General features: G+C 33.3%; 1 protein-coding gene across 2 annotated transcripts in view; it reads right to left on the minus strand.

Moving 5' to 3' along the window:
- Window positions 1-8090: 8090 nt before the first annotated feature.
- LOC139514208 (alpha-actinin, sarcomeric-like) overlaps window positions 8091-17369 on the minus strand; it is a 36105-nt gene continuing 26826 nt past the window's right edge. For both annotated transcript variants that reach the window (XM_071303031.1, XM_071303032.1), the window contains exons 18-23: window positions 14457-14741; window positions 13777-13830; window positions 13391-13459; window positions 12430-12588; window positions 11219-11377; window positions 8091-10023 (exon numbers count right to left, since the gene is read on the minus strand). In XM_071303031.1, the coding sequence (XP_071159132.1) occupies window positions 9865-10023; window positions 11219-11377; window positions 12430-12588; window positions 13391-13459; window positions 13777-13830; window positions 14457-14741 (885 nt within the window). In that variant the 3' untranslated portion in view covers window positions 8091-9864. The remainder of the gene's footprint in view (window positions 10024-11218; window positions 11378-12429; window positions 12589-13390; window positions 13460-13776; window positions 13831-14456; window positions 14742-17369) is intronic.

Consider the following 17369-nt stretch of genomic DNA (forward strand, 5'->3'; position numbering starts at 1 on the left):
TTCCCTTTGTATCTTCCTATCCTTTGACTTGGGTTTCTAATTTTCCCTTTGTATCTTCCTACACTTTGACTTGGGTTTCTTGTTTACCCTTTGTATCTTCCTACACTTTGACTTGGGTTTCTAATTTACCCTTTGTATCTTCCTACACTTTGACTTGGGTTTCTAGTTTACCCTTTGTATCTTCATACACTTTGACTTGGGTTTCTAATTTTCCCTTTGTATCTTCCTATCCTTTGACTTGGGTTTCTATTTTTCCCTTTGTATCTTCCTACACTTTGAATTGGGTTTCTATTCCTCCCTTGGTATCTTCCTATCCTTTGGTTCGCCAGGTTTATTTTATTATCCCTTGATTTCTTCCTATCCTTTGGTTTGGTTTTCTAATGCTCTTGGCTTCTTATTTCTTAGGCTTTATTTTCTAATGACAACTTGGTCTCTTTCTTACCATTTGACTTGATGAGCTAATACCAACTTAATATCTTTCCTATTCTTTGATATGGATTTTGATTACCCACGCGCGTCTGGCGTAAATATAAAACTGTTATCCTGGTATCTATGATGAGTTTATTTGGTACCTCCTTTATGGCATGACATACGGATACAAGTATTGTGTTAACGTGAGATCAACCCCAGTGTTGGTGGGGTTCGTGATGTCTTTAGTTTTCTATGTTGTGTCTTGTGTACTATTGTTTGTTTGTCTTTTTCTTTTTTTAGCCATGGCGTTGTAAATTTATTTTTGATCTATGAGTTTTAATGTCTCTCTGGTATATTTCGCCCCTCTTTTATAAAAATTGCAGTTACAAAATTTTGTTGAAAGTCGCATCTGGTGCAGTAAAATTAGTACCGTTTTTGTACGTGACTGCAACAAGTAGGGCGATACCTCTGCTGATGTAAAGTTAGTCCCCGATGGTATTACCAGCCATGAAGGCAATACTTCGGTACTGGCATAAAAATACTAATAATGTTTAAGAAATTTGCAAAAACAAAATATTTGAAAATAAAGGGATAAATCTCCCTCATGCATATCTCCGATTCCTTGTCCGGCTTTAGCTATACTTTTTTTTTTGTTTCGTCAGCTGTTCAATAATAAGTAGTTTATGATTTTCATATAGTGTTGCCTCAAGCATCACTGAAGAATGTTTGTAACCTTTCGATTTGGCTTTCTATAAGTCTTTAGTTTTTTTAGTGCCAGATATAAATGACACATACCAAAATATTATCTACTCATAAACAAATGAGATATTTTAAATACTTATGATAATGGTAGATTCTGTTCTCTAGCATTAACTTTTCTTTGCATTAAACTGTTTTTCAAGGTCATTCATTACCTGAACCCTAACACCAGTTGATGATAGTCTAATTCTATTGGCAACAATGAGATTTTTAAAGTCTGATTATTTATATATATAGCCAATGATCGAGTGTCAGTTTGTGATTTTGTGTCCATGTAGAAAAAAATCAAGTAATGCGTTTACGTCGTAACTCAGTGTAAAGAGGAGATACATATATTTTTTAACTCAGTGTCGAGAGGTGATGCATTAATGTTGTTCCTCAGTGCTGCAAGTTAATTCTTTTGTTTAAAGCTCTGTGTTATCAGCTGAGGCCTTTATGTTGCTACTCAGTTTTTACAAAGTGGTGCATTCATAGTATCACTCAGTGTAACTCGGTTATGCATTCATATTGTGTGACAAGGTGATGCATTCACACTGTCACTCAGTGTTACTAGGTGTTGATACTTCCATGCTGTTAGTGTGATGAGTCGATACATTCATGTTGTTACTCAGTGGTGCATTCATACTGTCACTCAGTGTTACTAGGTGTTGATACTTCCATGGTGTTAGTGTGATGAGCCGATACATTCATGTTGTTACTCGGTGATGCATTCATACTGTCACTCAGTGTTACTAGGTGTTGATACTTCCATGGTGTTAGTGTGATGAGCCGATACATTCATGTTGTTACTCTGTGGTGCATTCATACTGTCACTCAGTGTTACTAGGTGTTGATACTTTCATGGTGTTAGTGTGATGAGCCGATACATTCATATTGTTACTCAGTGGTGCATTCATACTGTCACTATGTTACTAGGTGTTGATACTTCCATGGTGTTAGTGTGATGAGCCGATACATTCATGTTGTTACTCGGTGATGCATTCATACTGTCACTCAGTGTTACTAGGTGTTGATACTTCCATGGTGTTAGTGTGATGAGCCGATACATTCATGTTGTTACTCAGTGGTGCATTCATACTGTCACTCAGTGTTACTAGGTGTTGATACTTCCATGGTGTTAGTGTGATGAGCCGATACATTCATGTTGTTACTCGGTGATGCATTCATACTGTCACTCAGTGTTACTAGGTGTTGATACTTCCATGGTGTTAGTGTGATGAGCCGATACATTCATGTTGTTACTCTGTGGTGCATTCATACTGTCACTGTGTTACTATGTGTTGATACTTCCATGGTGTTAGTGTGATGAGCCGATACATTCATATTGTTACTCAGTGGTGCATTCATACTGTCACTCAGTGTTACTAGGTGTTGATACTTCCATGGTGTTAGTGTGATGAGCCGATACATTCATGTTGTTACTCAGTGGTGCATTCATACTGTCACTATGTTACTAGGTGTTGATACTTCCATGGTGTTAGTGTGATGAGCCGATACATTCATGTTGTTACTCAGTGGTGCATTCATACTGTCACTCAGTGTTACTAGGTGTTGATACTTCCATGGTGTTAGTGTGATGAGCCGATACATTCATGTTGTTACTCGGTGATGCATTCATACTGTCACTCAGTGTTACTAGGTGTTGATACTTCCATGGTGTTAGTGTGATGAGCCGATACATTCATGTTGTTACTCGGTGATGCATTCATACTGTCACTCAGTGTTACTAGGTGTTGATACTTCCATGGTGTTTGTGTGATGAGCCGATACATTCATGTTGTTACTCAGTGGTGCATTCATACTGTCACTGTGTTACTAGGTGTTGATACTTCCATGGTGTTTGTGTGATGAGCCGATACATTCATATTGTTACTCAGTGGTGCATTCATACTGTCACTCAGTGTTACTAGGTGTTGATACTTCCATGGTGTTAGTGTAATAAGCCGATACATTCATATTGTTACTCAGTGGTGCATTCATACTGTCACTCAGTGTTACTAGGTGTTGATACTTCCATGGTGTTAGTGTGATGAGCCGATACATTCATGTTGTTACTCAGTGGTGCATTCATACTGTCACTGTGTTACTAGGTGTTGATACTTCCATGGTGTTAGTGTGATGAGCCGATACATTCATGTTGTTACTCGGTGATGCATTCATACTGTCACTCAGTGTTACTATATAGGTGTTGATACTTCCATGGTGTTAGTGTGATGAGCCGATACATTCATGTTGTTACTCAGTGGTGCATTCATACTGTCACTGTGTTACTAGGTGTTGATACTTCCATGGTATTAGTGTGATGAATCGATACATTCATGTTGTAACTCGGTGATGCATTTTTATAACCGACTGATACATTCGTGTTGTTACTCAGTGTTACATTCATGCTGTCAAGCTGGGTGTTACAAGATGATGCATTCGTAATGTTACTCAGCGATACATTCATGTTGTGTTACAGGCAATGTATTCATATTGTTACCTTGCATTCATTATATTATTCACTGTAACTATGTGATGCAGATGTGATGCAACTCTGTTTTATGAGGTGAAGTATTAATGTTGTCACTGAATGTCATTAGGTAATGCATTTTCCTAGTAGGATGTGATTAAATCACATTTTAATCTCACAGACATTGATTGGACCACATATGATACTCACAGCAATCAAGTACCAGCACAGGTCAACCAAGCTTTCATTATAGGATGACTGCAGACCTAAGCGTCCAACAACTGGTGGACAAACCGAATAGAGTGAAAAATACTTTGGACCTTATGTTTACATAACATACAGGTCATCTTGAGAGATATAAGGCACTTCCACTAATCGGAAACAACGACCACGACATTGTACTATTAGACCAAGCAGTAAAAGTAACAAAACCAAAACCAACCAGTAGAACCACGAACCTCTGGAAAAATATGGGGAGGGAATTAAGAAAAGTCTTACCTGAGCCGTATTTGACATAAATTTTTGGGATGTTTGGTTCTTAATACGCTTACCTTTGTACCTGTTTGGCTTTATAGTTATTTTTATCTGATCGTCACTGATGAGTCTTATGTAGACGAAACGCGCGCCTGCCGTATTCAATTATAATCCTGGTATCTTTGATAACTATTTACACCACTGGGTCGATGCCACTGCTGATGGACGTTTATCCGACGGTATCAACAGCCCAGTAGTCAGCACTTGGGTGTTGACATGAATATCAATGGTCATTTTAATAAATTTCCTGTTGACAAACCTTAATTTTTTTCAAATAAACTGTTATCACAGAGATATGTCTCGCTTTTTTGTGATTTCGATAATGCAAATGTTGAAATAAAAAATAGCAACACTTTAACATGTAAGTTAACAAATATTCAAAGTCAATGAACTATGATTGAAGGTACACGGCTAAACAATCTCCATGGATATGAGATGTGGCAATGCTAAAACAACTGCATACCAAATACCATTGACTTATCATGAATAGTTCTCTTTAAACAAACCTAAACACAAACTAATACATGTAAACTAAGCAAAATTTCTAAGTCAATAAACCATAACTGAGGTGGAGGGTATAACAATTTCCATGGTAATGAGATATGCCAATGTTAATACAACTGCATACCAAGTATCATAGACCTACCACTACTGGTTCCCCATAAATTATCCTAACACAAACTAATACATGACAACTAAGCAAAAGTTTCAAAGTCAATAGACCATGACAGAGGGGGCGGGGCCAAATAATCTCCATGGAAATGAGGTTTATCAAAACTTATACAACTGCATACCAATTATCATTAGCCTATGACTAGTGGTTCTCCATTAACTGAACTAATCACAAACTAATACATCAAAACTAAGCAAAAAATTCAAAGTCAATAGACCATGAATGAGGGGGTAGGGCCAAATAATGCCCACCCCACTATGCCAGACATATTTATTAGTAATAATGGCTTATTAAAGTTACTTAAAAACTTAAATCCACATAAAGCCACTGGCCCTGATAATCTGCCAGCATATTTTTTACATAATTTTGCAGAAGAATTGTCTCCATTTTTGACATTCTGATGCGTATACAACTGCATACCAAGTATCATTACTTTACCACTAGTGGTCCCCATAAACTGACATAATCACAAACTAATACATGAAAACTAAGCAAAAGTTTCAATGTCAATAGACCATAACTGAGGGGGCGGAGTCAAATAATCTCCATGGTAATGAGATGTGTCAATACTTATACAACTGCATTCCAAATATCTTTGACTTACCACTAGTAGTTCACCATAAACTAGACCTAATCACAAACTAATAAATTGTTCACGCCGCCGTCGCCGCCGGAAACAGCATACCTATGTCTCGCTTTTTGAGTCTAAGGATTTCCTTATCCCAGGAATATTTTACCTTAGTCGTATCTGGTACAACATTTTTGGAATTTTGGGTTCTTAATGTTCTTCAACTTTGTAACTTGTTTGGCTTTATAGTTATTTTTATCTGAGCGTCATGATGAGTCTTATGTACGTGAAACGCGCGTCTGGCGTATTAAATTATAATCCTGGTACCTTTGATAACTATTTACTGATAACTTCACTGAATTTCAAACTACCAAGTCCAGTGACATCATAACAATGTGGAATAATTTCAAAAACTTCATCAAGAACATGCCTACATATGTACCAACAAAACAGACTAAGGAGAGATACAATCATCCTTGGATCAACACATTGACAATTTCTCAAGGCAAAGCTATAGAAAGAATCCAGGTTCGCTCATGGAAAATACGTGGAAGATATCATCAGCACAGAACACAAGGAGCAAACAAAACGCTTTTGGTAAGACCAAAACTTGAAAATGATTCCTCTGCAAGGGACCCCTACCAACAAAACATTGAAAAGATCTAGAACAAGTGCAGAGGAGAGCAGCTAGATTCGTGTTCAATGAATACACAGACGTATCCCCAAGTTGTGTCGGCTCTTTAAAGGAGAGACTTAAGATGGGAGCCGCCTAATGATTGCCTTACAAGATACACAATACTAGTAGTTTGGTTGACATTGACCTATCAACTACTACAAACCTAGAGATTCACTGACCAGAGGATGTCATCGCATACACGAACAGCGTACTCTAAAAGACCAGTACAGATACTCCTTCCACAGATCAACCAGGGATTAGAACACATTACCGGAAAAGCCACAACATCAGGTCCACTAAAAGGGTTCAATGCCAGTCTTGACATGAGCTTCTCATTTCTGGAACTCCTTAGATCCCAGATGTATATGGTTTTAATTTATAAATCATAAATACTGTCAAGTTACTGCTGGTTTTGATATTGTAGGAGGAAAGGCCTCATGATTTTACGAGAAAGTCATTATACACTCAAGAGACCGACTCTGCATAGTCCGAGATTACTCTGACGTCCAACAGCTGTTTTGCCAGACAAGCTGGGGCCGGACTAGACTCTGCATTGAAAGAAGAATGCATTCATGTTGTGTTAATACGAGGTGATGCATTCTGTAAAGATGTATGCCGTCGTGTTGTTACTCAGTAATGCATCCAAGTTTTAACCCAGTGTTACTCAGTAATGCATTCAGGTTTTTATCCAGTGTTACTCGGTAATGCATTCAGGATTTTACCAAGTGTTACTCAGTAATGCATTCAGGTTTTTACCAAGTGTTTCTCAGTAATTTCTCCATATTTACTCGTGATACAATGGCGATGCATTTATCTTGTTTACTCAGTGTTACAAGGTGATACATTTATGTGGTAATACGTGATGCTTTGATATTGGTACTCATTATAGAGTTCACAGGGGTGTTTTACTTTCACAAGAACAATTGAAATCGACACTACATAAGCTTTACAGTACTTATTGAATTAGTTAAACAATATATGTCCTGGTCTCAACACACAAGACAGAAAGTAGTCAGTAGTGTGACGTGTTTACACCATATTTGATCAAAAGATACCAGATAAGTCTAATCTGCAATTTGATGTCTTCTTGATTGTGACATTTTTACTGAGTTTGAATTCACATGGTTTAATGTGTACATAGCAGGAGAGGCTAACCTGCCGGTTCCTATTGAGGTTCAAGGGTTTTCTTCAGTTCATGTTGGTCATCTTGATTTGATTCTTACTCATCTTTTTCCGAAATTTGCAAAACTACTGTCATTTTAATTTACCAAGAAATGCAATTAAAGTTTTACTCCAGTGTTACATGGTTTCACATTTAAATTTTATTTCACAGGTATAATTGTATCCATTAAAAGGAATGAATAAAGTACAAAATATTTACTTGAAATGTATCAAGTTGGTCAAACCAAATGAAATTTAATTAAAAAAATATTTTAAAAGTAGATTAACTTGAAGACAACTCAACATAATCTGTAACATTACACGAAAAAAAAACTTTAACAGGAAAAGCCAAAGAAACAACTACTGTGCTTATTCTATCATTAAATGAAAATAAAAACAAGACAGTCATTTCCACAGAGATGACAGTATAGCAATACACCAGCTTAAAAACAAATATTACCAAGCTTTATAGAATTTGCTTAAATACAATTTAAAGGTACAAATAGATGTTACAGAATAAAAAGACCTCAAAACTGTTATCTTCCAACAAATTTGGGTTAAAGGATGCCCGTTCTAGGTTTTTTCCACAAACATTTGTTGTGAAGCTGGTATCATGGGTTTATATCACAGAATAATATTTGTACACTTATTTTTTCTTTATCTACAATTTGTTAGAATTATAATATTGGAAGAAACTGATGTGACTTTTGTTGAGTCATGATGAATGCTACTTTTAAAATAAATAAGAGAATATCATGAATATCTCCCCGAGTGAGGATAAGCTAAAATTATCAAACATGCAACTAGCTTCATTGTTCAGTCACTGCAGAACTTTCATTGATAAATGAAACAAATGGTGGGTAGAAAGACTTTATTGGATTCTTATAAACCAAGACCATGATGGTAGTTTGTACAAGCTGGCCATTAAGCTAAATAAGCATATAGCATACAGACACACACACAGACACATTACCCATTTATAGTTGACAACAGGACAATGGTTACACCCGTTTTTTGGCAATTTTACAAATTAAAATGTTAAAATTTTAAAAATTATTTTATACTTTTACAAGGTTACTCTCATTTTTACAAACTGTCATTTCCAATGAAGAATACATTCTAAGGTAAAAATAATCCTAAACATCCCTGACAGTGACCGTTTAGGCCTTTAATGTGGGTTAAAGGTCACATCATATCACACTTTAAAATATAATCTTTTGATTGACTCTAGTAAGTAGATAAGTCCTCCATATGCATAATCACAAAAGTAAAGAGGAAACACTGACTTAATGTCATAAAGGAGGCACCTATTCATAATCATAGGTTGTAAAACTAAAGGTATTCACAGAACGAAAATAAATGTGGGTTATAACTTAAATATAAAACAAGTATATGTTAACAAAAATATACTCATTTGATTACAGAATAAAAAATTGCAGGTTTCCATTTTGTAACTAATTAAAAGTTTCCCACCCTGTACAAATGAATGGAACATGCACCAAAGTTCCATAAAGACGCTTGCGTAACTTATTTCACAGACAATATTCTTCATCTTGAATAGACCATTACAAGACTCAAGTTACAGGAATTATCTATTAAATTGCATAGTTCTACCTTGTAAAAGTGGACAGTTATGCATAATTTTTACAAAACTGAACAGAATTATCTTATAACAAGATATACTACAGAATTACATGTTCATAAAAGTAAACATAACACAGGCCAGCTTGTTATAGACTTGGATTTGTCTGTTTATTAAATACCCTGCCAGTCAGTATGGCACAAACTGCTAGGTTATTATTTAAGGCAAAGCTTGCTCCAACTAAAATAATAGAATAAATAAAACTGAAAATGTTATACATATATATATACATCTATAAGAGTGTAACAAGCACCATTACTAAATTAACATAGGATATAGGTCCATGTATTTCTTGTTCAAGTAACTTGAGTCTTGAAATATCTTTAACAATGTTCATATATTGCAATATATATTAAAATATCAACAATAACCAATGTATAAAAACACAATTGCCAATATATGGTATTAACATTATCCATCCTTCCCATAATTGTCCATTTCTAATCAGAGTTAGTTAATTAGTAAATACTCTTTTAAATCCATACTAGACAAAAGAGACATTTGGGACATTTTTTTCTGAGTTGGTTAGGTTTTAAATCATGATATAAATACCATATTAAATTTGTAATAATAAAATAAATATATCAAAATGTACAGGTATATTTCAGATTCTTCACCCTCAATGTTTTTGATTGTGTTACTATAAATATTTTTGAAAGTCTCCATACCCCTAAAAATAAACCTGGAATATACTTATATGTATAGCATGAACAGTAAGGTTGTCTGCATATACATCCATCTGGGTACCAGACAAAACCTTTGACAGGGATGCAGCACAGAATCCACAGTTCTACAATCTATTGCTTTCATTTTAACTATACAGCAACTAACATGCTTTTTCTGAACTTTACAGAAATCTGATAAAAATACAAATTGAAATATATCTTGCTCGTACATATGTCATGACAAAGTAAATCATGCTAGTCAGTAAAAATAAGGATGTCTATGCTGCAAGACCATTGAAGGTAATATGTGATGAAAACATGGTTTATAGATCACTTTCTCCATACAGTGCCGTCGAGAAGGACATGTAATCGAGTGCTCCAGGGACAGCATCACGTCCAGTGTATGGTGCCATTCTCTGGATACAGTATTCAGCTTGATCTGGTGGCAGCTCTTGTCTGAGGATCTGTGCAGTGATGAAAGGCTACAAAATACAACAAAAGGAATATATTATAACAATAAGACTTTAATTCATTTCGTTGAATTTCATCACTTATAATAACTACAAAGCTAGTATCAACAAAAGGAATATATTATAATAATAAGACTTTAATTCATTTTGTTGAGTTTCATCACTTATAATAACTACAAAGCTAGTATCAACAAAAGGAATATATTATAATAATAAGACTTTAATTCATTTCGTTGAATTTCATCACTTATAATAACTACAAAGCTAGTATCAACCAACATCTGACAGTCTTACACAATAAAAATTTAAAACTCTCTTCTAAGCAACAAGGCAGGGACTCCCATGAATCTGATTAGCCCATCAGATCTGGAGATACATGATAATATTCATGAATAGACTAAAAGCCTTAGTTGAGATTTCATCTAGAAATTTCCTTTAAAACCTTTTAGAAAAACTCTAGCAACAGCAACCTTCAACTTTGACAAAAAAAGGATGCTTTTTCTTCTTTATTTTCTTTACGTTCCATCTAAATCAGATACATTTTTTTTATCAATAATGTTTATTTAAGAAATAATTCATGGGGGCTTGGATATATCTAGATCTTACCACGGGTTGGCCCTTTATGCCGATATTTTGAATTATTTCAATACTAATAGGACAAATACGGCAATTCTTTTGGATCAAAGCCTCCTAGGTAGAGGCAAATACTTGCCGTTCCCATAAATATCCGCACTTTTAGTTTGGTGTAAAAGAACTGAGCAAACAGAATTATTGACATGCTCTAACATATTTTGATATATTTGGATGAATTTTAATGACAATTTACTAATATGTCGTCTATGTATAAAAAAAATGGGCTGATTTTAGCTTTGTTTGTTTACGTTTCCTTGTGATGATTTTTGGTATCAGAAGCATGTTTTTCCCGTAAACAGCTTAAATTATTACGTCATCATTCTATGGCGTCGGATACTTCATTCATAAAAAAACAAATCATGTTAGAACTGTAATTATAAACCCTAGAATTCACAAATTAAAGTAAGGAAAATATCTTAAAAAATCTTCTAAAACAGTTTTTTTTTTATAAAATGTTTGATAATATTACTGAATGATGACATTGTTAAAGACAACACTAGAACATAGTTCCATTGATAATGTTGATAGAAAAAGAACAAAAAGACAGTCAAGAATATCACATTAAACTTCTTACCTTATCACCGGCCAATATTTTAAATGATTGCATAACTTGTTCAGCAGTATCAGTATCAGCGGTTTCTCTAGTCATGAAGTCAAGGAAGGCTTCAAATGTTACATAGCCAGAATTGTTAGGATCAACTATTGACATAATTCTCTGGAAATCTGCATCTCCCTGAAATAAGTAATGCACTTATTTAAACATTCTAAAATTTATTCATAACTGTAATAACTAGAGGCCCTACAGAGCCAGTGTCACGTACTTGCATTTTCAACAATGACGAAAGACTCAAATGACTGGTTTGTCCAGATTGCTTCTATAATAATAAATGAATGGTCTTTACTAAACATTTAAGTATATAGAAATCACTTTTTTGCATAAGTTCCCACTTAATATATAGTATATGTATGATCATAGTATACTGAATAACACTCAAAATAATTGTCATATCCACAGTATTTATGAAAATTTAACACAACTAATCCAGTTGTTTTATTCAGACTCACTATCGATCAACACTGGCCGATAGAGGGAGCTAAATGAGGGAGGGTAGGAGGGGTCCTGATTCCGAATTCGCCGGCTTAAAAAAATGAAATCCCAAGCTTACAAACAACATAATCCCAAAATCCTGAAAATCGAATAAAGAATTCCCGGATCCTGAAAGGGTCAATCCTGAAATCCAGAGCTTAAAAACGCCCGATCCCAGAGTCCCAAAAAAGGTCCTATCCCCCCTCTGCTAAATAATTTGAGTTAATGAAAATTATGTGTAATTATAATAGTCTTAAACTGAAGTCTTTTATGACTCAAAAGTCAGTCCGATGATGGAAACAATATCCAGACACCTTTATTTTTGTTTTCCTCCCAAAATGACCCAAACTGAATAATCATAAGCAAGGATGATAAATGCCACATTGTATCTTTAGGACACAGAGGCATGATTAATTTATTGCAGAAGGAAGAGAAGCAACACACAAAATGTGGTCTTCTCATTCAATAGCATAGATAATTTTATGATTTTTTTTCTAATTGTCATTAAGGACAATACCTGATAATGACAGGTATGTAGTAGCCTAGTAAATCATGGGACTATCTAGATATAAAAAGATGTGGTTTGATTGCCAACAAGACAACACTCTCATCCAAGTCCCAATTTGTAAAATTTCCAAATCTTGTCCAATGTAATTGTGAGACTAAAAATCTTAAATACTATATTTGTATTTTCTTACCTGTCTATCATCCCTGATATTATAACCCAGACTGACCAGACAAGCTTTGAATTCTTTAGGTTCTAATCGCCGCGATCTGTTTTTATCAAAGTGATTAAATGATACTCTAAATTCATTCATCTGTTCTTCACTGATGCCTTTAGAGTCTCTTGTCAATATCTGTAAATAGGCCAAAATTATATTATAAAACAAACTTATCAAAATGTAAATAATATCACCACTTGGCATTTATTCGTCCACTGTCAATTTAGACTTGTCCAGCATTTTTTTTCAAAAATCATCATATAAAAAATTCTGCATGTGTTTCATATGATAGTTGACAACTAAGATGCTCCACTGAGATAATTCAAAACATATAAAAATAGTCATTTAAGGATTTAAACACCTTCAGGAATCATCTAACGGTTCGTCTCATATTAGCATTTTTGTGTGTACAGTATTGTGCAGTTGATTTTTTTTTTTACTGTATTATAGTTCTTATGATAAAAGGCAAAACATGAAAATTGGGAGTCGGCAGATCTTGTCATTTTGATTTTTTGTAATTGTATAATTTTACCTTTTTGTTAGGGTATTAAAGTTGCAAGACAATTCTTGCATTATGTTTTTTTTAGCCATCAAGGCCATGTTGTCTAGATTTTCAAGGCATGTTTGTTCCTCTGGAAACATTGTTATAAATCATGCTTTTATATCTGTTTCTGTTGGACCATATATTCTATATCCTTTACTCTGTAAGGAACAAATACTGAAATATTTCTTTCAGTACAAATAATATCCCAGAATATTTCTTCCACTCACTAGTGTAGATCTTGTATTGTTGTTAATTTTGGTCTTTTACAGTTTTTACATAGGCTAACAGATTGCAAGGAGTAAAACGATTTGGCCCACAGCTGACCATCAAAGAGCAATATATAAAAAGCTATTGTAAACAAATTTCTGCTCCTTAGGCAGACAAAAGACTTACCTGGTTTTCTACTTCATTGATGTTTCTGGCAATCGCTGTTAACAATTGCTCCCATCCAACACGGAGTGTCTGAAATACATAGTAAGATATCATTTTTTGACAACAGGTCTTTTATTTATTCTGTTATTACTGTTTTAATTTCCAAAATAATTGTCTTTTGTTTGTATTAAACATGTTAACTTTATGTTCCCTGTAAGTCATTCCAATAGACTAAATTCTTTTTAAAACAATAACTGTAAGCTACAAATATGCTCCTACAGCCCAAATTTTGTCACCTTGCAATTTTTTAAATAAACTAATTCATTAGTACTGTTGGCTGCTAATTTTATTTTTATTCTTTCCAATGATTTCTGACACAAAGTTAACTGCTGATCAATAATCCTTACCTCCATTGTGTAGTGTGTGTATCTGTTCTCGAATATCAAAGATTCCTGTACTTCCTGAAAGTAACAAGCAGTGATTGATATCATTCTACAATAACTTATCCAGCAATGTAACTTCATAGCAAATTTGTTCTCACAAAATCAAAAAATTTTAAACGATTATTTTATACTGGTCTCTTCTGCCTTAAACAAATTGCTTTTTATTTTTGCAGCATTAAACAAGAATGCACATGTTAATGATTGTCATGTTAAGTTTAATCCCTTTCATAACTCAAATCATCTGATTACAGGAATAAGATTTCTGAAAGATAAAATAAGGGCACACATCTTACTACTCATTACTATTTAGGTGCTGACCAAATATGAAGTCATTCTGTTGAGAATTGAAAAAAGTGTGACAAAAATTATATGAAAGTTTCTGAGCAATGCATGATGAAATTTTTTCAGTATATTCAAATTATTGAAAAATTATCAACCAACAGGAAGCAGGCACCTGAAAGATCTGAAAAGTGCTCACACCTTACCAGTGTCAACATACGAAATATGAAGTAATACTAATCAGTTATTTTTGTGAGGAAAATATGTTTTGGAAATCAGCACGAACAAGGTTTTTACTAAATAGCCCCCACTTTTATAATGCTATATCTGTACTGTCATCTATTCAACATTGCTATGCGACTTACCTCATTGTATCTTTCAAGTTCATTCATATGAACTCTGTATGAATCTGTTGCTTTTTCAAATTGACGAAGTTTGTTCAGTTGCTCTTCCAGAGAGGTTCTAGCTGCAACACCAATTGATGCAACACCATCTAGCTGATTCTCTATCCAAGGTCCAACAATGTTTGCTTTTTGTGCAAACTGTCTTCTAAGTCTCTCATTATTTTCTTGTTTAATTCTTTCATCATGTAATGTTCTATCTCTCTTGGGAACTAACTGTTTGACTTCTCCCCATTTATTAGAGATGTCCTTAGAAAAGAAAATATCATTTAAAACAAGTTATAAACAGTCAAACAGATGCTCTTAGAACACCAGTGACAAAAAATAAAATTGATACAAGCCAGAATTTTAGTGCAATCATGACGTATACAAGGATAACAACAGCAGCATATGATATAACTCAACTGAGGTTTGTAATAGAGTGGACATAATAAGCAATCTTTAAATCTGTGGTGGAAACTGTTTTTGTATCAGGAATCCTATAATTTCTATAATTGCTAATAAACCGACAAGAGTGTATATGGCCATCTTTTCTAGCAGTGAAACTCTTCCTTCAAAGTTGTCCCTATCAAACACATCCATATTTCCCAAAATTTCCCTTCATTCACCCTTGTTGTCCCACCTAACAGAGCCTGTTAATGTTAATTTGTTCTTGTCCTTAATATGCATGCAATATTTTCCATTTAATGTTCAGCAAGCAACAATCAATCAATCAATCTATCAATCAAGCTTTACAATTGTTACAATAAACTTATTTTTAAAACCAATACAATTCATGTAAACCAATATCTTTTTCTTCAAATGTTTAAATGAAAATTTAATCTTGTTTACAGATTTTTGGATCAAAATATCTAAATTGTTGTTTACAAGAAAATAATAAAGAATATTAATAGTATATTTCTTTTGACAATATCTTACTCATACATAATAAACATGTTCAAAGTATATTAAAATAGAATTGAAATCTTCAGATGTGAAAAGCTTTTCTGATATTTTGTTGTTTAAGTTTTCTAACACAACAGTTACTTGGTTTTATAGTATATAAATAAGAAATGAACCTAAATTTAGGACATATATAATTGTACACCAAAACAACACCAAAAATTCTTTACATCCTTTTACCTGTATATCATATAGATGTTAGTAAATAATTGACATTTTATAACAGATTGACATGGTTATACATATATGCAACATCATATGGTTAGTTAAACAAATGAAAGGCTCCAATAATTGCATTAATTTCTATTGGAAATATTGTTGGTTTTTTTTTTATTAAGTCTCCAATAATTCTATAAAATTTAGTCAATTCCAACATTTATTTTACTTGAAAAATGATTTCTTCAAACTAAAAAGGCAGGGATTTTCTTAAAACAAACATGTCAACAATTGTTAAAAAAAAAAAAACCACCAACAAAAGAACAATGAATTAAAATTGGGTAATCACAGATATCTAAAATCAAGGATTTGCCATACATATATGGGTTATCACTGTAATGGTAGAATACAAGATTTTGCAGTGGCAAGGCCCAACAGAAAATGTCAAGTAAGCAAAAAACTTAATTCACCTGTGTTTTAGGTTCTTTTACATTGTGTGAAAATATGATGAAATTTGTTCAATAGAAATTAAAGTTTTAAGTTTAAATGATACTTGTCCACAAAATATAAAAAAAAATATCCAAATTTTCATTTAAACTAAAATTAGTAAAATATCAGATCTGCAAAACAAATTTATGAAAGGAAATGAATTGAATAAGGAGAATTTTAATACCAATTCAGAAAACATATTTTGATAAATAGGGTCTGTAATTCTCAAGAGTTAGATATTCAAGATACACCATACTTGAATCAGTATTTTGTAGTTCATGATGCATTTCATAATTTCAAAAGATTTACTTCAGTGACTTAACTTAATTAATAAACCATTCATGTTATAAATGAATAAATGGCAATAAGAACCCTGAACTTCAATCTCCACAGTGGCAGAATATTCACACATTGAGGCTGTTGATCAGGAAGTAGAATAAAGTTTTAAGCAGAGATGTACATTGTACATAATTTATAAAATTCCTGCTAACTTTAACTGACCCGTCATCATTTATGTTATTGCTTTTATTACAAAGAGTTGATGCTGCAATATAGAGCCATTCATTTTTGTTACATGTACTACTCTCTTAAAGAATGCAATGTTGCATTAATGGTAGATCCAAAATATTAGCAAACTCCATAATGATATATTTTATGGATTTAAAAACATAAGTACAGATTTCATTATTATACCATTAATGCAGCATGTATTTCAATAAGGTTTAAGTTTACCCAATACCCAACAACATAAATTTTACATTTGTTAAAAATTATCACTTGCACCAGTCTACTCTTTTCAGAGTTGCTAACAATATATAGTTCTGCACTGTTTAGTGGATGAAAATGAAAGTTAGATGAAATGAAGCTACAGATATGCTGAACTGTCATGATGTGTCCATTCAATTCTACACAGGGGGAGAAGATTATATAGCTCTCTCAATTTTCTTATCCTATTTTTGTCCTCTCAAATTTGTGTAGATTAAAATTTCTTGTTTGCAAGATACAAAGTGAGGAATATTTAGACAACAATTTCAAATAATCTAACAAAAAAAGCCTTTAAGAATGCTCTTCTTTGTTTCATAATAACAATCTCTTGAAAAGACTTATTAATAGAAAGTCATGAAAGTGTATAATTAATGGAACTTAAAAAGCATAATAAAAAGATTGGTTCATATCAATATTTTTGAGTTATAAGCCGTTGAAGGTGGGAATTGATTCTTTCTCGTAATTTTTCATCCAATTGTCATTGTCATCAATTTTCTAGAACTATGAAAAAAAAATAAGGATTTT

Source organism: Mytilus edulis, chromosome 3 (assembly GCF_963676685.1).
Source record: "Mytilus edulis chromosome 3, xbMytEdul2.2, whole genome shotgun sequence".
Lineage (NCBI taxonomy): Eukaryota > Metazoa > Mollusca > Bivalvia > Mytilida > Mytilidae > Mytilus > Mytilus edulis.